The 22,908-nt window shown below is 48.6% G+C and overlaps 1 protein-coding gene and 1 non-coding gene across 5 annotated transcripts in view; one reads left to right on the plus strand and one right to left on the minus strand.

Annotated features, from left to right (window-relative positions):
• MEGF11 (multiple EGF like domains 11) overlaps window positions 1-22,908 on the plus strand; it is a 406,952-nt gene that overhangs the window by 314,189 nt on the left and 69,855 nt on the right. For all 4 annotated transcript variants that reach the window (XM_066342091.1, XM_066342088.1, XM_066342090.1 and 1 more), the window contains exons 6-8: window positions 11,275-11,521; window positions 12,853-12,973; window positions 22,315-22,451. In XM_066342091.1, coding sequence (XP_066198188.1) covers window positions 11,275-11,521; window positions 12,853-12,973; window positions 22,315-22,451 — 505 coding nt within the window. The remainder of the gene's footprint in view (window positions 1-11,274; window positions 11,522-12,852; window positions 12,974-22,314; window positions 22,452-22,908) is intronic.
• Window positions 18,966-19,041, minus strand: TRNAA-GGC (transfer RNA alanine (anticodon GGC)). The gene has a single exon. It is a non-coding gene; the product is annotated as a tRNA-Ala (tRNA).

A 22,908-nucleotide genomic window follows, 5' to 3' on the forward strand; every position in this document is an offset into this window, starting at 1 on the left:
TTGGTGGGAGTCTCCTTGTACAAGAGGACATCAAGGCCCAGAAAGGGAAGGGACTGTCCAGGTCATCCGTGAGAGTCAGGAGAGGGTGAGACTCCGGGACCCCAGTGAGGCTTCTGCGCTGTGCTGAGCTTCAGGACTGGCATGCTCTCCATAGGTACCCACCCTTCCAGAGTCCAAGCTGGGACTCGTCACTACCCCCTCCACCCTCCTGACTGGGGGTGGTGCAGTGGATAGAGCATCAACCTGGGATGCTGATGTCCCAGGTTCAAAATCCTGAGGTTGCCATCTTGAGCACGTGCTCGCCAGCTTAAGCGTGAGGTTGCTGGCTTGAGCGTGGGATCATCAACATGATCCCATGGTCACTCGCTTGAACCCAAAGGTCCCTGGCTTGAAGCCCAAGGTCACTGGCTTGAGCCCAAGGTTCCTGGCTTGAGCAAGGGGTCACTGGCTTGACTGGAGTCCCACCCCCCCTTCATGGCACAAACAAGAAGGAATCAATAAACAACTAAAGTAACTCAACTACAGGTTGATGCTTCTTATATCTCTCCCTTCCTGTCTGTCTCTCCCTTCCTGTCTTTCTGTCTCTTTCTAACAATACAATGGACTTGGTAGCCTGAGCTATGGTCAAGGCTGTAGTGATAGAGATGAGGGAGGTAACGAGCTGAAGTGACTGACTTTGTTCAGGGCATTTGATGCACCCAATGCTTCGCTCCCTCTTCCAGCCCTGTTACCCTGAGGCCTGGCCAGCTCCCTGCCCTCCTGACCCCTGACCCCTGACCTGACAGTGGGGCACTCTTCCTAGTTGTAGCTGTCCCAGCAGCAGCTTTCCCAGCACCCCTCCCTTCAGCCAGGTTCTGATGGGTCAACATCCCATCTGTTTTCCTCAAACTGACTGAGGGCTTCTCAGCTCCTAGAACATAGTAGGTGCTCTCGGTAATTGTTTAGCAAGTGACTAGATGAGTCTAACTCATCTCCCCAAAGCTGGTGTGGTGGGATGGATAGAGCCTTAGATTGACATGGCCAGCTCGTTTCAAATCTAGCTCTCCAGTACATGAGCTACGTGGTGACAGGGAAGTCACTCAGCCTCTCTGAGCCAGCTTCCTGACCTGGAAAATGTGTGTATGGGGTGGGTGAGTACATGAAATGACCTCTAACACCTAGAAGTAAGACAGCCAGTCTCTGATTCAACTCTGCCTTTTGCAGTCAAGGGCAATTTTTCCCCCTGGGGACATTTGTCAATAACTGGAAACATTTTTGGTTATAACAGTTGTGGAGGAAGGTACTACTGGCATCTAGTAGGTGGAAGCCAAGGATGCTGCTAAAAATTCTGCCATGCACAGGGCAGACCCCACAAGAAAGAATTATCTCACCCCAAATGGCAATGGTGCCAAGGTTGAGAAATCTAGTTAGCAATTTAATGTCTCTGAACCTAGGTTTTCTTAGTTGAAAAATGGGATGATCATCCACCTCAGATGGGTTTGCCTTAAATCCTCTTGGGAACAAGGCAAGGGATGAATAAATGGCACAGAGTAAGTAGGAGAATTAGATGAAATAACCCAGGTGAGAACGCAGCTCACAGGGCTGAGGGGGTTCTTTCTCCATGTGGTTGTAATCCTCCGCCTCTGCCCCCCCAGGAGACAGTGGGCATGGGAGGTGCAGCCCAAATTTTAGGCTGCCCCTGTGAATTTCACCTCCCCTCAGAATTCAAGATATAGATAGTGGGGTTAAATAACACAGAGGAAGTAACTAGTGTAATAAATAGATCACTAAGAGCTAATGATACATCGTTATAATCCTGTGCTGTCAGCATCTTCTAGGCTTAGGGACTGTGTCAGGAGATTTGGGTTTTAATCTACAGCACGTTGGTCTATTAATATTTAATTCCAACAATCTAAATGGTGGAAAGATGGGAGCTGAGCAATGGCTCAACTCACAGCCTGGGGAACCACCTCAAATGTTTCTTTTCCACACAAGGACAAATTCACCTCCTACCCCGTTCCCTCTGACCTGTTTCTCAAGTGGGAATGTCTATCAACTGAGCATAGAATCACAATCAGAATGGGGAGAGACCCCAGCATTTGACTACCATTATTTCTTAATGACGACACCACTGGAACTGGGAATCAGAGTTCTCCATTGTGCGGGACTATCCCTGTTTATTTGTGACAACCTAAAAACCCATCCCCCATTTTACAGATGTGAAAATAGAGGCCCAGAGAGGAGAGGGGGCTGCCCAAAATTGCGCAGCATTGGCTGTGATCCATCTTTCGATTCTCCCCCGAAATTGAAACTTGGATCTGGGAAGAGTGGAGGGGCTCAACCTCTGAGAACTCGCTTGTGCTTTTATTGGGGCCAGTCAGTTGACAAATTATCTCACTCACTGGAAAGGCACTTTATTTATCAGCTGGAATGATTTCTGGCAGCCGCTGTTCCATCTCTGCCTCCATGCTTGCTGCTTTGTAAACTCAGGAGCAATCCCATGACCTGTCAGCTTCCTTACTTCTTCTTGGGGTGGATGGGGGCATGGGAACCATCGGGAGCAGACTCGCGGGCCATGGGCCATCATTGCTGGGAGGTGCTTGGATTGTGTCAAGCCTTTCCATTGCTACAGAGTGGCCATGGGGGGCTTGGCCAGGCTCTAGTGCAGGCTGGGCAGCTCGGGGTCAGTGGGTTCCAGGTTCTTTCCTAACCCCCAACCTTCTCCTCAAAGGTCATTCTTCCTCCCCCTCCTCTTTCCCCTCCTCCTCTCTCTCCTCCCCCTCCTTACACTCTTCCTCCTCCTCCTCTCTCCCTCCTCCCCCTCCTCTTTCTTCCCCCTTCTTCCTCCTTCCTTCTCTTCCGCCTCCGCCTCCTCCTCCTCCTCCTCCTGTGGAGTGGGGGAGCCATCCATCTCTCCCATCCCTGCTCCAGACCCAGCATCTTCTGCTATCCCCCTGAGAGGACCAGTGAGAGTGCACATTACCAGAAGGACAGTAGTTCTCACCTGCTGAGATTTTTAAAGACCCTGTAATCAGGGCCCCACTGCCCCAGAATAACTAAATCAGAAGGTGCAGGGGGAAAGACCAAGCATGAGTGTTTTCTGTAGCCTGCAGGGTGTTAATGAGCAGTTGAGCTGAGAACCACCATCTGAGGAAGCATATCCTCATCAGCAGCTGGGATGAGGATTTGCTGGGAGGGGGCTCTTTGGTCCCTGGAGAAGGAATACCCTTGTCCGCAGTGCTGCTGGCTCTTCCTCTGCCCAGCTCTGGACGGGATGCTGGATGAGACTGTGTGAGCATTAGAGGGCAGGAGCAACTACAAACAGGAACCCCCTCCAGCCTGACCAGATAGGTGGCACAGTGGAGAGAGCATCAGACTAGGATGTGGAGGACCCAGGTTTGAAACCCTGAGGTCGCTGGCTTGAGAGTAGGCTCTTCCGGCTTGAGCGGGGGCTGACCAGCTTGAGCGCAGGCTCACTGGCTTGAGCGTGGGATTATAGACATGATCCCATGGTCGCTGGCTTAATCTCAAGGTCGCTGGCTTGAGCGAGGGGTCACTCACTATGCTGTAGCTCCGCCAGTCAAGGCACATATGAGGAGGCAATCAGTGAACAAGTAAGGAGACTAAGGAGCCACAATGAAGATTTGATGCTTCTCATCTCTCTCCCTTCCTGCCTGTCTGTCCCCATCTGTCTCTGTCTCTGTCACACACACACACACACACACACACACACACACACACACACACACACACCCCACTCCAGCTTCCCCACAACAACCCACAGAGACTCTAAGGCTAATGGAGGAGATTTGACACAAGGCACCAGAATCTGCTAAACTAGGTGTGGTGACAAAAAAAACAATGATCAGCCAAGTCATTGTTCCTAATCAGGAAAGTCAATAAAGGCATTAACACACAGTCATGCCTTTAACAAATGATCTTCAGAAACTCAAAGAGAACTTGTACACCAGTGTTCATAGCAGTATTATTTGCAATGGCCAAAAAAGGTAGAAACAACCCACGTTGTTTGTGTCCATTAAAACAGTGGTCTCCAACCTTTTTTGGGCCACAGACTGGTTTAATGTCAGAAAATATTTTCACGGACCGGCCTTTAGGGTGGGACAGATAAATGTATCACGTGACCGAGATAAGCGTCAAGAGTGAGTCTTAGACGGATGTAACAGAGGGAATCTGGTCATTTTTAAAAAATAAAACATGGTTCAGACTTAAATATAAATAAAACAAAAATAATGTAAGTTATTTATTCTTTCTCTGTGGACTGGTACCAAATGGCCCACGGACTGGTACCAGTCCGCGGCCCGGGGGTTGGGGACCACTGCATTAAGAGATGAACAGATAAGCACAATGTGGTATAATTATACAATAGAATACTATTTGGTGCCTAACCTGTGGTGGCGCAGTGGATAAAGCGTCGACCTGAAACACTGAGGTCGCCAGTTCAAAACCCTGGGCTTGCCTGGTCGAGGCACATATGGGAGTTGATGCTTCCTGCTCCTTTCCCCTCTTCTCTCTCTGTCTCTCTGTCTCTCTCTTCTTTAAACTGAATGAATGAATGAATGAATGAATGAATGAATAAAATAAATAAATAAATAAAAAGTTTTAAAGAATACTATTTGGCCACGAAAAGGTATAAAGTACTAATCCATGCTACAACATGATGAACCTTGAGTGAAAGAAGCCAGGCACAAAAGATTAATATTGTATGATTCCACTTCCAGAAACATCCAGGACAGGCAAAGTCACAGAGACAGAAAGTAGATCAGAGGTTACTGGAAGGGAGGAGGGAATGGACACCACTGTTGACTGGTTGCAGAGTTCCTGTTTAAGGTGACGGGAAAGTGTTGGAAATAGTGGGGATACTTGTACATCACTGTGAATGTAATAAATGCCACTGAATTAATCGTACACTTAAAAATGATTAAAATGACAAAATGTATGTGATATATGTTTTATCACATAGGAAGTGTTCTAAATATAAATAATTTTAATTGAAGAAAATAAAATTATGTGAAATTGGGGCAGTCATGGAAAACCTGTGACCTGTGACCACAGTTCACACATAAACCCAAACCTGAAAAATGAGTCTTTCCGCTTTCTCAACTCTGTGAATTATCCAAGGTGGCCGTTTCAACCCGGCTGGCGGACACCATCGGAGCCCCTCTTCCATCAGGACCAGACCACAGCCAGTAGGAAGCAGGAGTGAGGAGCCCAGACACCCAGTCACTGCCTAGCTTTGAACCTCGGCTAAGCTATTTACCCTGACTGGGCTTCTGTTTCCTCATCTACAAAATGAGGATAATAATAGCCCCTCCTGCAAATGGATTGTTGTGAGAATTAAATGAGGAGATTTATTTTACGCCTTTACCTCAAGGCCTGGCACGTTTTAACTGCTTGATAAACTGTACTTACACATGTAAAAGCATGTCTGTGGAGAGGGGAGTGGTGAAGCCACTCCCTGTCGTGGGGAGCCCAGGGCACTCCAGGCCTGAACCCTGAATTCTGAAGAGATCAGCGGGAGACTCACGGCTGGGAAGGGGGCTGAGTCGGCCAGCTTTCAGGAACAGAACAAGCCAGGCCACACACTCCTGGGTGCCCCTTAAGCCCTCACTAGCTGCCCAGAGGAGATACATCCACTTGAAAAATCAGCCGAAGCCAAGTATAATTAGGAAGGAGCATCTGTGACAAGGGAAAAAAAAAGAAGTATGTGAGAAAGTGACATTCCAAGGCCAAATTGAGAAGAGTTTGTGATTATCTGTGAAAGAATGCAAAATTCTGTTGTAATTTTAATGATGATAGTTTTTATGCACCTTCAACAGGGTCCGTAATTGACTCACGGCAGCTCTGCCTCATTTCTGTCACTGCTGGGGGATGAGGTGTTTTTAAGTGGATTTTCTAGATAACTGAAGCTTATCCCTGTGAACTCTAACTTCTTTTTCTTTTTTCATTTAATCACTCTGGGGGAGAAGGGGGATGGATAACACACTGCCCTGCTTCCTTAATCAGAATATTTTAAACTAGATAGGAGGGACTCTTGGCCCCTGTATTCGTGGCTGCAAGTTGCTTTGCTTTTTAGTCCACAGATGTTTTCTGTTTGTTTCCTTGGTTTCCTCCTGTGACATAGCACTCTTGCTACATATACATACACACAGACACACACACACACACACACACACACGAGGACGCAAACATATACATCTGCATCTACACACACACACCAGTCCGTGGTCTGAGAACCCATATTGTCAGGCCTATTAGAATGGGTTTCCAGGAGCTGCTCTAATGCCCTGCCTGCCCTACGACTGCACTTGCACAGTGAACCGTGGATGCCGCTCCAGGGCTCTGTCCCCACTAGACTGCATGCTCCAAAGGGCACTAGCAGGTACTTGCTAAATGTTTGTGGAATGGAAGAGTAGAAAAATGAAAGCACACTTATTAGTGTGGTAAGTGAAGGGCTTTTGAATGCCACCTTAGAGACCAAAATTAACCTCATTCTCTCTCCCCCAATATTTTCTCTTCCTTTTGTATTTCTTTCTTTCTTTCTTTCTTTCTTTCTTTCTTTCTTTCTTTCTTTCTTTCTTTCTTTCTTTCTTTCTTTCTTTTTTCTTTCTTTTTTTTACAGGGACAGAGAGAGAGTCAGAGAGAGGGATAGATAGGGACAGACAGACAGGAACGGAGAGAGATGAGAAGCATCAATAATCAGTTTTTTGTTGCGAGACCTTAGTTGTTCATTGATTGCTTTCTCATATGTGCCTTGACCATGGGCCTTCGGCAGACCAAGAAACCCCTTGCTTGAGCCAGCGACCTTGGGTCCAAGCTGGTGAGCTTTGCTCAAACCAGATGAGCCTGCGCTCAAGCTGGCGACCTCGGGGTCTCGAACCTGGGTCCTCCGCATCCCAGTCCGATGCTCTATCCACTGCGCCACCACCTGGTCAGGCCCTTTTGTATTTCTTACAAAAGTCTGTGATACCAATATCTACCCAGCAGTCTAATCCAGAGCTGGGGTGACATCCCCCCTCTCTCCTGTTTCTTCCCTCAGCACCCTGTCAGTCACCAAGTCCTTGCTGCTTCTGCCTCATAAATGCAGCTGGAATCTTGTCCCCTTCGGTCCATCCCAAATGCTACTATCTTAGTCGGGGCCACCACCGTCTGTTTCCTATTATAACAGCCGGTCCCCCTGACTCTGCTCCTACTCCCTCACTCCTGCCCACAAATCTATTCTCATCAGAGTTCTTTCTATAGCCACACCTGATTGTCTCAGTCCTCTGCTTAGAACACTCCAGAGCTTCCTAGCCCTTGAATGAAGCCCGCACCATGGCTCACAGAGTCCTTGACCTGGTACCCTGTCCAGGAATGGGCCTTACCTTGTACCCTACTCTCCCTTAAAGCTTACACTCCAGACATACACACCTTTTCTCATTTTCTCTCACACGTCATGCTTTATCCCACCTTCTAGCTTTTACATCTGTTATCTCCCCTGCCAAGATCCGTTCTCCACACGCACCCCTCCTCCCTCCGTCAGGCCACTTCTGTGAGCACATCTTCCCTAAACCACCCCTCTCCCGTCTGGACTCGGACGCTCCTGTGTCTTTCTCTACTGCCCTGAAAGACCCTCTTAGAGCCCATTTACCATATGTCTGAAGTGTTCCAGCAGCGCTGTCCCCCTAGACCAGTGGTCGCCAAACTCATTAGTCAGCAGAGCCAAATATCAACAGTACAATGATTGAAATTTCTTTTGAGAGCCAAATTTTTTTTTAAACTTAAACTATATAGGTAGGTACATTTTTATTAACTTAATTAGGGTGCTCCTAAGCTGGCCTTTGCTAAAAACGTGGTATTTTGTGGAAGAGCCACACCCAAAGGGCCAAAGAGCCGCATGTGGCTCGCGAGCCGCGGTTTGCCGACCACTGCCCTGGACTGTACACTCCAAGAGGTCAGGACACTTTCTGGCACTAGCAAGAGTGGGAAATGTTCATTGAAAGGTCAAGTGGAAGGGTGAAAGCACCCAAATGCACGGACTTGACAACAGTGTTCCAGCTCCTTATCAGAGGCATAATTTGCTTCCCACTGGGTTTTGGCTGTGCCAGCGAGAACGGAAGTCACCTCTGATAAGAAAAGCATAACTGTGTGCCCTGGGATGCAGCAAGGACAAACTGAATTTGGACTCCAACAGTCTAATCCAGAGTCACGTTCCAAGGGCAATAACAAGGCCCTAACAATGAGGGGAATCCCTTGTTCTGGGTCCTAGGGTTGTTCACAGTGATGAGCAGAGAAGACATGCCTAGTTTCCATAGTGTCCCTGTCCTCGTGCTTTGCAGCTGCCACCTTGTCCCCAGTGGCACCTCTAAGTTTCTCTCTTCAGAGTCATCATTCGGAAAGTGTCCCATTCATCTGCAGTGAAGAGAGCTGGAGCCAGAAGCTCCGGGCCTACCCTTGACTATAACCTTGGGCAGTCCCTTCACCTCTCTGACTCTATTTCCCCATCTGTAAAATGGAGAAACAACAAACCTAAATCACAGGTTTAGAATTGGCTTTTTTTAGTACAGTCACATCATACATATATATAGCACATTTTCTTTATCATCTATCGATGAACACTTGCATTGCTTCCATATCTTGGCAATTGCAAACAATGCTGCAGTGAGTGTGGGGGGTGCCAAGACCTTTTCCAATTAGTACTTTCATTTCTTCCAGATAAATACTCAAAAGTGGAACTGCTAGATCATATGACAGTTCTATTTTTAAGTTTTAAGGAAATTCCATACTGTTTTCCATCGTGTCTGTACCAGTTTACATTCCTACCAACAGTGCACAAGGGTTCCCTTTTCCCCACATCTCCGCCAGCACGTTATTTCTTGTTTGTTTGGTACTAGCCATTCTGATATGTGTGAGATGATAGCTCATTGTGGTTTTTGATTTGCATTCCCCTGATGATTAATGATGTTAAGTACCTTGTCACTTACCTGTTGTCCATCTGTATGTCTTCTTTATGAAAATGTCTATTCAGATCCTCTGTTCATTTTTAATCAGATTGTCTGCTGATTTTCTATTGAATTGAATGAGTTCTTTTTAATGTATTTTGGATATTAACCCTTGTCAGATAAACGATTTTCTCCCATTTGGTAGACTGTCTTTTCTTTGTGTTGATGGTTTCTTTTGCTGTGCAGAAGCTTTTTAGTGTGATGGAGTTCCATTTATTCATTGTTGCTTTTGTTGTCTTTGCTTTCAGAATCAGAACCAAAAGTCATTGCCAAGACTGACATCAAAGGAGCTTACCTACCACCCATGTTTTCTTCTAGGAATGTTATGGTTTTAAGTATTATGTTCAAATCTTGAATCCATTTTGAGTTGGGTATTGTGTATGATGTGAGATAGTGGCCCCGTTTCATTCATTTGCATGTGGCAGTTTTCCCAGCACCACTTATTGAAGAGACTGTTCTTTTCCCACTGCACATTCTTGGCTCCTTTGTTATAAATTAGCTGACCAAATATGCACAGGTTTACTTCTGGGCTCTCTGTTCTCTTCTACTGACCTATGTGTCTGTTTTTATGCCAATACCATACTATTTGGTTACTATAGCTCCATAATATAGTTTGAAGTCAGGAAGTATGATGCCTCCAGTTTTGTTCTTTCTCAAAGTCCCTTTGACTCTTGGACTTGATTTGTGCCTTTATCATGGTAGTACTGGGTAGAAAATGCAGGGTGAGGCTCACTCATAATTCAGCAGCTCGATTTGTATGCGTGAATATTTGGGACACAGATAAAGAAGGGACAAAGCAAAATAGGGTGATTAGGATTCCGGGCCTAGAGTGGTTGCCTCTCCGAAAGGAGGACAGGTCCATGACATTGACCATTTGACCCTAGTCAGCAAGTAGGAGGTACATGCAGGGGGGTTGGAAGTCCCCAAAGAACCCTCGCTGGCTTCACTAGAGCCTTGTGCTCTTGCTTGTACATGCCCAATACTTGAGTGCCACTGTCTCTTTGCTCATACTGAGCCTGCCCCGATTATACCTGCCCAATCCCACTCACCTGCCCTCTTTCTACTCTGAGTGTCTACACCCTAGACTCACTGGAACACAAAGGCCAATGAATTATCTCATTGTCTTCAGGCAGTAGAGTGCCTAGCCATCCCAGTTTGCCCAGGACTGAGGGGTTTCTCAGAATACAGCACTTTTCGTGCTGAGGCTGGGACAGATGGTCACCATGATAGGCAGATAAGTGAGACATCTTTTACAGCTCACTTCAGAGGCCTTCTCTTCTAGGTCTTGCCTGGTCCCCTCAGCTGGGAGCCATCTTTCTCTCTATTGAACATCTCCTACAACACGGTTTGTGCCTGTCCGTGCTGAACTCCACATTCACCCCTACTCCAGGATTTGAGTGAATGAGGCAGGAGTTTGAGGACATCTTGCTATGAGTGTCCTGCATGCACCAGGAGAGTGGGGGTGGCAGCAGGCTGGGGAACCGACCTGGGCCCTGCCATTCAGCCCCTGTCCACAGCGACAGTGAATTTCTGTAAAGCTGGCTCAGACATCACTCTTTGAAACATTTAATTACATGTAAAGATCTTGAAGGCTGTTGGTCACCTCCCAGGGAAACATTTCTTTCTACTGCTCCTTCTCAAGTTGGCTGCCCAGAAAGTAATGAAATCGAAATGAAGATTAAGCAACCAGGGGTGTCGCATTACTGAAGGGAAAAGAAGCAGGAGAGAGGCGCAGAGGATGACAGGAGGATGGAGCGGTGGGAGGGGCAGGGAGTTAGAAGACTGCTCATGGAGAGTGGGGTGCAAGAGGTGAGAAAATGAATGAGTCACCGAAAGAGAGGGAAAGGGGGCAGGAAGGAGAGAGCTGGGAGCTGGCCTGGCTAGGGAGGTGCCCAGAAGGGCAGGGTCATGGGCAAGAGGAGTGGCAGGTCCTAAGGAAAAGGGCCTGGCTGCGGGAACAGAGAAGGCAGAGGCAGAGGGGGCAAACAGCTGGCAGCGCTAGAATTTCAGTCTAAGAGAGGGGGCTTCAGCGGGTATTGTCTGGAGTAGGATGGTCTGGGCTGTGAAATGTGTTGAAGAAACAAGCTTCTTAGTTTGTATGATTGATTTTCCAGTGGCTTGGGGGAGAACTGGCGGAGGTTAGGAGGCGCCAAAGCTTCCATCCAGACACCCCCTGCTGCCCCCTGTTGGGGAAGGTCGATATAGGGATGGAAGGCCGCTTGGGCTTAGGTTCCCCGTCCCCATCCCAGGGAGAGTCCCCAGGGTCCCTCAGCCCTGATCCGCTCCTCTTTTGCAGGCTGCGACAGCGACCACTGGGGCCCCCATTGCAGCAACCGATGCCAGTGCCAGAACGGTGCCCTGTGCAACCCCATCACCGGCGCCTGCGTGTGCGCCGCCGGCTTCCGCGGCTGGCGCTGCGAGGAGCTCTGCGCGCCCGGCACCCACGGCAAGGGCTGCCAGCTGCCCTGCCAGTGCCGCCACGGCGCCAGCTGTGACCCCCGTACCGGCGAGTGCCTCTGCCTGCCCGGCTACACCGGTGTTTAGTGAGTAAAGTAGCGATGGAGAGCAGAATGGAGGGCAGGTCCAGAGGACCTCTTGTCAGCAGGGTGGGACCCATGGGTGGGTCCCACCCGCTCCTTGCAGATGGGCAGGGCAGTGGTAACAGATGGAAGGTCAGGACAGTCCTGGCTGTAAGGAACCTAAGTCCTGCAGAGGCTAAATGCCCAGAACTTGCCCATGCCCCGGGGTGACTGGTGCAACCTGAGACTGCATGGGTGGGCGTCCAGTGGCCAGAGGAGCTCATTAAACCCCCCGGGAGTTGCTTCCTGGTCAGGGCCCAGACCTTAGCTTTTAATTCTCTTCTGATCATAACCCAAATGCCTCTGCTCACCTGAGTCCTGGCCCTTCTAGGCCATTTAAAATAGAGGGGGTGAGGGCCCTGGCCAGATATCATGCATAGATTTGGGAGTTTACCCTGCCTGTTTCTCTCCCCTCAAACCCCAACAGCCCCTCACTGCCGCTCCCTGAATAGTCTGTGTAGAGAAGGGACCTCTAAGACTTGTTGAGATTCCCTCAGAGACAAGATTGAAGTCCCCCTCACACACACACACACTCTCTCTCTTTCTCTCTCTCTCTCTCTCTCTCTCTCTCTCTCTCTCTCAGCTTAGGAGAACCCCCAGCAGCCCTAGATCCTGGGAGGGCACCCAAGGACTCTAGCCACAGACGCATCTTGATGGAGGGTATTCTCTGCTCCCATTCTGGCCAGCTGCAGGGCTAGCTCAAACTAGAAGCCAGAGCCATTAGACTAAGACTCAAAGCCAAGACCCATTCCCATTCCTACACATGAGCCTGTCGCTGTAACTGAGAGCCTCTCAGAGCTGGGGCGGGGGTGGAGGGAAGGGTGTGTGCCCAAGATTCTCCTCTCTGTGAATCTAGGCAGATTCTTCAAGGCAGGATCCATGGCCACTTCTCAAGTCTTTGCCCATGCTGTTCCTTCTGCCCGGCATGCCCTTCCTCTCATTCTCCTGGTGAAACTAACTTCAACTTCAAGACTCAAATAAAACGTCTCCCTCTTAAGGAAGCCTTCCTCAGTTCTCCCTCCCCAGAAGAGCACTCTTCTTTACACTAAAGCACTTAAGTCATTCCACAGGTCCTGGCCCAAGCACCCACTCCAGTTCTTCTTATCTGAGCCCTGCTTCCCCCTCCTGGCAGGAAGCAGAACTGCATCTCAGGGCACCTTGTACCTAGTACAGTTCACATTGACTATGAACTCACTAATTCCTAGGGATCCCTGGGGCATTGGGACTGGCAGCCCTGGGGCCCTGCCACCTGATTTGAGTGCTGCTGCATCTAACACCTCTCCTTCCCCACGCAGCTGCGAGGACCTGTGCCCACCTGGGAGCCACGGGGCTCACTGTGAGCTGCGCTGCCCTTGCCAGAACGGGGGCATCTGCCACCACATCACTGGCGAGTGTGCCTGCCCCCCAGGATGGACGGTAGGTGGGGCTGCCGGATCTGGGTGGGGCACTGTAAGAGGTCTAGCATCTCTGTACTTCCTCCTACTTATGGTCATGGGCATCATTAGGCACTGCCAATGTGCCATGGGCACAGCTTTGAATCCCAGGTCTACTATCTAAGTGCTGTGTGGCCCGAGGCAAGTTACTTAACCTCTCTGAGCCTGTGGTCCCACATCTGCAAAGTTGTTGAATTCTCATAGATTGGCTCTGTCTTGAGCCATCATGGGCTCTGAGCCAGAAGTAGCAAGAAGGGCATGGTGTAAGGATGGGAGAAGGGAGGGAGACAGCAGGGTGTGGATCACCTACATTTATAAAACTTCGAATTCCCAGCCTCCATCCCCTATGTTCACACATACACATTCTGATTTCGTGGGCCCCAGAATCTGTATTTTAACAAGTGCTCCAGGTGATTCTGATGCAGCCTCAACCAATCCAGGTCTCATGTCTGGAAACCACCATTGTGAGAAAGAGGGAGGGATTGATAACTTCACAGGCCTGAATTCAGTTCTCATACTCAATGCTAACCCCAAAAAATAAAATAAATAAATAAATAAATAAATAAACCCTCAGTGACTCTGGTCTCTGCTTTCCCATCTGCAAAACTAGTATAAAAGGAGTTAGCTCGGCCCCTCTTTGCCGTGGCTGGCAGAAGGCTCAGATGAGGCAGTGCACGTTTGAAGTGTCGTAAAAACTCAAGTGTCTATTGTATTATCTGGGTGCCACAGACAATCCACTAGCCCCCTTTTGCCAACATGCTCCACCTGTCAGTGCCCCTTCTCCCTGTTCACAGACCCAAGCTGCTGAGAAGCAGCAAGTCACTAACTTTCCTTTTGGTGGGGGGAGCTCAGTATATATCACCCTGGGGCCTGGAGCTTTGCAAAGAAGACAGGGCTGCTGAGCAGGAGCAGGATATTTCTGGAGGCTGTGAATGCCTAGGTCACCGGGGAGGGACGCCTGCAGGGCCCGTTGACATAGGCACCGATTTGCCAGACGTTTTTAGTGCAGGAAAGGACCTGGGGATCATCTGGTCCAGCAGCACCCAAACCTGGCTACACACCAGAGTCAGGGGGCCCGGGGTTAAATATAGGCTCCTCTGGAGACCTTCTGGGGCCAGGGATCTCTGTTTTTAATAAGCTCCCAGATGACTCTGAGGCAGTCAACCACGTCTGCAGGTCTGCATTTAGAAATAATTGATCGAGACCATAGGATTTCCTTCTATGTTAAATCGATCTGTACTTTCTCTGTTGAGGTTCTAGGTAAGATTTTACGTACAAACAGCCTCCCAGCTTTAAAAGGTTTGAATATCGCTGGTCTATTAATACCTTCCCTTCTCAGGAGAGGAAGCCCAGGCCCAGAAAGGCCAAATGACCTGCTTAAGGTCACACTGTCAGTTAAGAGGGAAGTGCAGCTAGAATCCCAGGTCTCCTGACTCCTGAATCCCAAACCTTGCTGTCTGTCTGTTTATCTCTCCTGAGGAGGGCAAAGGGGCTCTGGCCACCCCTCCCACACCTGTCCCCTTCTTCCACCTGAACCCACGCTCTGGAAAAACCCTCTCATCCGCAGCCAGCTTCCAGGATCCCAGCACCTGCTGGCTGGATCCTCGGAGGCCCAGCGCAGGCAGTGAGGTCAGGTAGTGAGGTCAGATCAGGCTGGGGGTGGGGTGGGGATGGGGACAGGCCACAGGCCGGCCCTGTGCCTATAAAAGCCCCTCCAGATAGACTGACCGAGGCTGGGGATCGGAGAGGGGGAAGGGAGGAAGCCAACACATGGAGAGATTTGTTTTTCTCCCCAGCACAGTGAGAGGTTTGTTCCTCCAGAAGACAGGAAACTCTGTCAATAGAAGCTTTGGATTTGGGGACTTTATGTTTTTAATTTTATTGTAGACAATTGCATTTCTATTTTTGACACGGCATTTAACTTGCAGATTTGCATGAATTATTAATACCCCGGTGTATGCAGAGTCCCGGTGTCACGAAGCTGCAGCTCAGGCCTGAGGCCCCTCCCGGGGAGAGCTGGGCAGAAGGTCCCCCTTTGTCATCCCCCATGGCCTCATTTTCCTGTCGGCCCGGGTGGCTGCAGCCACACTCAAAGATCTAAAGACTACAATTGCAGCACACAGTGCTGCTCCCTGAAGCACTGAGGCACCGTGCAGAGCTGGAGAGGAGCCCCTGCGCAGAGATTCTCAGCCACCAGGCCCTGACTCTGCCCATAGGACACTCCACTTACCCAGCCGCACTGAGCCCATTACTGTGCAATGGGGGGGGGGGGGGGGGGTTTGCAAAGAGCCTGAAGAATTATTTTCTTTCCCTTCCCTTTTCTGGGCTCTCAGACTTTTCAGAGAAGGGAAACCAGGTGTGAGGAGCTTGATGAAAGCAGACTTCTGACAGATACGGAGGGAGGAGAAGACGGGGTCACCCCCCCCCCTTAGGAGCTCCCAGTCTGACGACGGAGGCTGGATATAGTGTGTGCATGTACACACGTACGGACACACTCACACTCGTGAAAACAGGCCTCAAGAACTGGGGAATAGGATCAGTTATCATGGAGGGCCCAGGAGAGGTGTTTGGAGCTCAGGTTGTAGAATCATAGAAGCTCAGGTTTGAGAAGGCTGAGTCATTAAGCCCCGTGCCTGGCCTGGGGCCTGAATTGTTTCCACAGCACCCACACCACCCACCACCGTTCACTGCTCGTTGAGGGCACCTAGGCTGCCTGGGACCGTAGTGATAGAAATGCCTTCAAAGGCTTGGAGAGGCTGCGTTGTCTTGTTGGCAAGGCCTTGAGTCCTTTCACCATCCTGGCCCCCTCCTTGGTTAAGCTCCATTTAGCCAGGGTCCTCTTACAGTGAGGTTGGTATCCAGATCTTGACACAACAAATGAACAGGTCTAACCAGTTCCGACAGGAGCAAGACCATTGCCTCACCTCAACTCCAGCCTCCTAGGTGCTACGCAGCCTGAAATCCCTCTACAATAGGAGACATGCGTTCAGGGGACCATCGGGCAGGTGGGGCTGTCAGAACAAAGCAGCACGGCGTGGGTGGCCTGAACATCAGAAGTTTATTTTCTCACAGTTCTGGAAGCCAGAAGTCTGAGATCAAGCGATTGGCACATACCACCTCATGAAATGTCCACTTGGGTAGAATTATTCTTTATCTTAAAGATTTTATTTATTGATTTTTAGAGAAAGAAGGGGTGAGGGAAGGAGTGGGAAGCATCAAATCGTTGTTTCTCATGTGTGCCTTGACCGGGCGAGTCTGGGGTTTCAAACTGGCGACCTCAGCATTCCAAGTTGATGCTTTAATCAGCTGCACCACCACTGGTCAGGCTTGGGTAGAATTAATATTAATTAAGGGCCTGCTCTTTAAGACACTGTTCCTTCATATCTCTAATATTACTTAATCATTACAACCACCCGGGGGATCTTTATAACCATCATCCCCACTTTATAAGTGAGGAAACTGAGCTCAGCCTTCTGGGAAGAGGTAGAACGGGGGTTTGAACCCAAGTCCTGACTTTGGGTTCAGTGTTCTTCCCACCACACCAGGCAGCAGGCCTTCCAAGGTATCAAATTCTTTAAGGCCCCAGCAGCTCAAGCTCAAGGAGCGGACTTGGGGTTTAGGGACCTGGGTTGCCTGCCGTTGGGGAATCCTGAGAAGTCTCAAGGATGCCTGATTCCCCCAGGAAATGTTGCGTACATTCCTACTGGTATCCTTGGGGAGCCTTGGTCATGTCTGTGTGTATGTGTGCGTACATGAGGACTCCACAATGCTCCATGATTTGGAGGTAGGAGGTACAAGCATAGCCCCCCAGGAAGACTCAGAATGTTTTTCAGGGTTAGTGTGCTTGCCCACCCCAGGATTGCAGAGGACTGACTCAGAGGATGGCCAGAAAGAATCCTGTCGTTCCTCCAGAATCCCTCAGCTTGTGGAGTACAGAGAGAAATGCAGGCCCCTGGCCACACCTGGCCACGCCACCCCTGCGGGAAGAAGAGGGACCCCTCTGAGCAGCTTTCCCTGCTGCTCTACACACACACACACACACACACACACACACACACACACACGCACACGCGCACACCTCGCTGTTTCTTCCCCCACTCCAGACGCTCCTCAGATCCTCGCTGTCTGACTTATGTGCGGAGGAGACATCTGAGCTGAAAGGCCTCCCACTTAATTCATTACAAGTAAATTGAATGGAATTGAAAGATGTCTCTGGTCAGCAGGATTTTTCTGGCTAAACTAGCCTCCTCAGGGTTGACAATTATTGGTGCTTAATAATTGTGTGTTGAACTAATTGATTAATTAATTGTGGGAGAATCCTTGATCTCCATAAGAGAAATACCTCTCTGTTGGGGTAGAGGCTGGAAGGACAGCAAGAGACAGAGAAGGGTATAATTTTTCTTTGATAAAGACCTCAGATTCATATGATAATTTTGAAAGGTACCTAATACCACAGGCTAACACTAGAGGACGGGGAAAGTCATCCCCTGCCCCACTCCCAAATCCCACTCCCAAAAAGCAACCACATCAAATCTTTTAGTTTTTTCTGGAGTTTTCTTTTTTCTTTTTCTTTTTTTAAATTTTTATTATTTTTTAGTGAGAGGAGGGGAGACAGAGACAGACTCCCACATGTGCCCCAACCAAGATCCACCCACATGCCCACTAGAGGGCAATGCTCTGCCCATCTGGGGCCCTTGCTCCATTGCAACAGGAGCCATTTTTTTTAGCACCTGAGCCATGGAGCCATCCTCAGCACCTGGGGCCAACTTGCTCTAATCGACTCTTGGCTGCAGGAGGGGAGGAGATGAGAGAGAGAAAGAGAGAAAGGGAGAGAGAGAGAAGTGAGAGGGGGAGGGGGTGGAGAAACTGATGGGCACTTCTCCTGTGTGCCCTGACCGGGAATTGAACCCAGGACATCCACATGCCTGGCTGACACTCTACCACTGAGCCAAGTGGTCAGGGCTGATTTCAGGAGTTTTCCTTCATATTTCTTTCTAACATGCTTTACTGCCATTTTCTAAGCCTTTTCTAATATAAACATTTATTCAACCCAGTAGTTCTCAAAGTGTGCACCAGCACGCACTAGTGCGCCCTAGAAGATTTCCAGGTGTGCTCTATGGTATTCCAGAGAAATATGTGCCTGTTGGAGACCAAAAAACCAACAGGGTTTTTGGAGTTTAGATTTTTGGGGGACAGAGGTGTGGTAAATTGGCTATAAGCTGACAGTCTGCCCAACCCCCCACTTCACTTGCCTGATTGATTAGGTTGCAAAAGGCTGTTAAGCTGTGGTGCTGGATTGTTTACCCCCCATGTTCTCCAGAAAGACTGGAGGCAAGTTTCTTCTATCCTTTGTTTGGTGTAAAGTTAAGATGATATGTATGGTGGGGGTTTTCTGCACTCAACACAATTAAGAGTAAAAAGAGAGGAATTCTTCAATGTATTGATGAGGAAATGAAAATTTGCCTTTCAAATATATGCCCAAACATTGAAGAAATCGCTAGGACACATCAGGCTCATGTTTCTCATAAACACAAGAATAAAAAAACTTAACACATTTGCTCCAGGACCTGCTGAATTTACTAAATCTTACTAAGAATATCTATATATATAAAAAGAAAACTTTTTTGTCATTTTTTTATTTTTTTATTTATTTTTATTTTTATTTTTTTTGTATTTTTCTGAAGCTGGAAACGGGGAGAGACAGTCAGACAGACTCCCGCATGCGCCCAACCGGGATCCACCCGGCACGCCCACCAGGGGCTACGCTCTGCCCACCAGGGGTCGATGCTCTGCCCCTCCGGGGCGTCGCTCCGCCACGACCAGAGTCACTCTAGCGCCTGGGGCAGAGGCCAAGGAGCCATCCCCAGCGCCCAGGCCATCTTTGCTCCAATGGAGCCTTGGCTGCAGGAGGGGAAGAGAGAGACGAGAGGAAGGAGGGGGTGGGGGTGGAGAAGCAAATGGGTGCCTCTCCTATGTGCCCTGGCCGGGAATCGAACCCGGGTCCCCGGCATGCCAGGCCGACGCTCTACCACTGAGCCAACCGGCCAGGGCCCATTTTTTTATTTTTTAACCCCTCTTTTTTACAAATTCTAAAAAGCATAACTCAAAAAAATGTAACATAAAAATGTTTTTTAATGTCAGAATAAATTTAATTTTGTCATATTTATTTTATTTAATTACCATAAAAGCATGCTTGGACTTTATATATTTTTACTTTAATATTTAACTTAATTATTATAACATATTTCTCAGAAATTTGTATATAGCGCACCTACAATTATTTGTAGGATTTTAAATGCCCCCCGACTTCAAAAAGTTTGAGAACCACTGATCCAACCTCTTGACTTCTGAATGTAGATTAAGATTTGGCTCTAACACACACAACACATGCAACCCTTCTCCCACCCTCTGAAAGGAATTTTATTACAATTTTTGGTTAAATCAGTTTTTAATGTTTAGGTGCATATGCCCACATATGTACTTTTAGTCATGTATCCCTAAACCTCTGCAGAGCTCTAAAATGCCTCTCCATTGGGTCAGACACATCAGAAATCTCTCGATTCGGTATGGGGGGGTCTGTTTTGTTTTTGAGGTCCACTCACAGAAAAAACCCTGCGTGCTTCTGCTCCCGCTGCACAGATGTCTTTCTAGGGCTTCCTTTCCCACCACCCTGGAAGTCCTTTTACCTCTCTTCTATTGGATCCCCTATTTCCAGCAACTTTGTCTTTCTTTTTCTTGGATAATTCTTTTTGATGGAAAAAAAAATCCTCCAGTAGCTTCCTGAGAAAATGTTCATGGAAATTTAATTTTTAAAAGCTGTTCAAATCTGCAAATGTCTTTACTGAATCCCCCACTTGAGTGTTGATTTAGCTGGGTGTAGAATTCTAGGCTGGAAATTATTTTTCTCCAAAATTTTAAGGCATTGTTCCATTGTCTTCTAGTTTCTAGCTAAGAAGTTTAATACCTGTTGATTTCTGTTCCTTTCTGTGTGACTTTCTAAAAAGTTTGTGGCTCATTTCTTTATCCAAAGAAATGTAAGATTTCACAATGATAGGCCTAATGTCAATCTCTTTTCTCTTTTTGTGCTGGATACTGTATAGGCACTTTTGATTCAGAAATCAATGCTTTCTATCCTTCTATTCTGGACAATTTTCTTAAATCTCCTATTTAATTTACCTCCATTTTTCTGTTCCATTGTCTGGAACCTGTGTTAATTAGATGTCAGAACTCCTGGACTGATCCTCTAATTTTATTATATTCTCATTCATTCTCTCCCTCCCTCCCTCCCTCCCTCCCTCTCTCCCTCCCTCCCTCTCTCCCTCTCTCCCTCTCTCCCTCTCTCCCTTCTTCCCCCCCTCCCTCCCTCCTTCTCTTCCTCTTCCCTCTCTTTCTCTTTTCTGCTTTGCAGGAGATTTCTTTACCTTTATCTTCCAGCTCTTCAATTGCAATTTTTTTAAAAACTTCTGTCATCTTATTTTTTACTCTGCAAGAACTCTTTTTTTTTTTTTTTTGTATTTTTCTGAAGCTGGAAACGGGGAGAGACAGTCAGACAGACTCCTGCATGCGCCCGACCGGGATCCACCCAGCATGCCCACCAGGGGGCGACGCTCTGCCCCTCCGGCGCGTCGCTCTGCCGCGACCAGAGCCACTCTAGCGCCTGGGGCAGAGGCCAAGGAGCCATCCCCAGCGCCCGGGCCATCTCTGCTCCAATGGAGCCTCGGCTGCGGGAGGGGAAGAGAGAGACAGAGAGGAAGGAGGTGGGGGGTGGAGAAGCAAATGGGCACTTCTCCTATGTGCCCTGGCTGGGAATCGAACCCGGGTCCCCCGCACGCCAGGCCGACGCTCTACTGCTGAGCCAGCCGGCCAGGGCCTGCAAGAACTCTTTACTCTGCTCTTGATATCCCCTTTTTAGCCCTTTGTTCTTTCATGGATACAAATATCTTCATATAACTGCATAAGGATATTCATTTTCCTTATAACAGAGACTTTTTCTTCTGTTTTCTCTGCTCCCTGCATTGTTCCTTTTGTCTATTTGTCTGTTTTGGTCTTCTTTCATGTTAAAATCTTCTTGTTAAAAGTCTTCCAACAAGTCTTCTTCATGCTAGAATCTTTTTCACGTTAGAGCCTCATTTCAGACAGCTGGTGCTCCTTGGCCAACTGTTCCTATTTTACCAAAGCCTCAGAAAAGCTGGTTAAAAGCCTGAGGGCAGGGGTAGATGCCAGGTTTGTTGACTGGATCCTCAACTATCAGTATCTGTAGGTCTTTCCTCTTGAGCTTTCAGTGTCCCCAGAAAGGAATCCTCCAGAATCCTGCCACAAGGAGTGTATGTAGTCTGGGAACCCGCACTCTAGGAGCTGGGCAGGGAAGAGAGCAGAGGGTCTGACTGTTCAGCAGGCAGAGTCCTGCAGGGTCCCTGTTTCTTATGGACCCCCCCCCCCCCAGTCCTGTGTCCAGAGCCTATGTGGGTCACCCTCTCTAAATGTCTTAGGAAGCCATCTGGCTATTTGAAAAGGGCAAAAATCTGTGGTCTAATTCTTTCTTTTATAAGTTTTCATCAGTTCTCTGTTTTATCCCACCCGCACGTTGGCCTTCCAAGGTTCCTGGTGTCTCATCCTGAGCTTCTCTGAGGTCACAGAGCGGCCGAAGCCGCCCCACGCTCCCCGTGCCTGCCGGCACTTCGCTTTGCTGAGAAAGCAGAAACCTCCGCAGTTACGTTCCTCCTTTTCATTTTCCAACATGTGACATTCTTGTCCTCTGTGGTCTCCTCTTCTATGCCTTTTGTCCTTGTACTTTTATACCTTTCCACCTCCCCTTACTCTCGTGTTAGCTGGGGCTGGGAAAGAAGTGGAGGGAGTGTGTGTTTCCAGACCGCCACGCTGAATCACAGCCTCTGCTTTGTTCTGCCCTCAGCACTTCATTGTATACCAGTCAGAGCACTCACCGCCTGAATCTTCAGTTACCTACTCTCTTGTCTCCCTCCCTAGTAGACTGGGCGGACAGGAATCAAGTCTTATTCATTTTTATTTTTTCTTCTTACTCATATTTTTATATCCTTAGTGTCTTTCATGGTACCTGGTATACAACAGACACTCAATAAATGTGTGCTAAATAATTGGACAAATTGGCCCCTGTCTGCCCATCTCTAAAATGGGGCTTTGGAGCCATGATATCCAACTTTCTATGTTTCTGTGTTTGAGGAGAAAGTCCCACTGAGAGCCTGGGTGGTCCCTTAGGCCATAGCAGCCGTGTTGCTTCTGGGAGAGAGTGACCTTATGGTTGCTTCTCAGGAGCACCGTCTGTGCATGTCTTCTCCTCTGTTTCAGGGAGCAGTGTGTGCCCAGCCTTGCCCACCAGGGACATTTGGTCAGAACTGCAGCCAGGACTGTCCTTGCCACCATGGAGGGCAGTGTGACCATGTGACTGGGCAGTGCCACTGCACAGCAGGATACATGGGGGACAGGTAAGGGTGACATTAACTATTGTCCTTGCTGTTCTTAGCGCTCGTTTTCACAGCTGCCTTGCAGAGAACGGCTGAGGTTTGCCAGCCCGCAGAGCTCGCCTGCCAGTTTCCCGTTCCTTTCTCAGAGCGTGCTGAGCCCTGCCAGGGGGGTTTCTCAGCTCAGCCTCCCTCACCCGTGGACTGAGTGCATCCCTCCCCCGGGCCATTGACCCGAGCCCTGAGCTTGCACAGACTCACCTGGGGAAGAAGGTGAGCACCTACCACCTTCTCTATTTTCTGCCCCCTTGGAGGGAAGCAACGGCGCCAATCATCCAAAGAAGCCAAGAGGACCAACTCAGCTCACACATTTTGCACAGTTTCCTCTAGAAGTAGATTTTTGTTCCTACTATGAGTTCTGCCAAGTGGATACTGGCATCAGTTTGCATCCACTGACCGCCCACAGTCTGAAAGCAGACTG

This window comes from Saccopteryx leptura, chromosome 6 (genome assembly GCF_036850995.1).
Source record: "Saccopteryx leptura isolate mSacLep1 chromosome 6, mSacLep1_pri_phased_curated, whole genome shotgun sequence".
In the NCBI taxonomy this organism is placed as follows: Eukaryota; Metazoa; Chordata; class Mammalia; order Chiroptera; family Emballonuridae; genus Saccopteryx; species Saccopteryx leptura.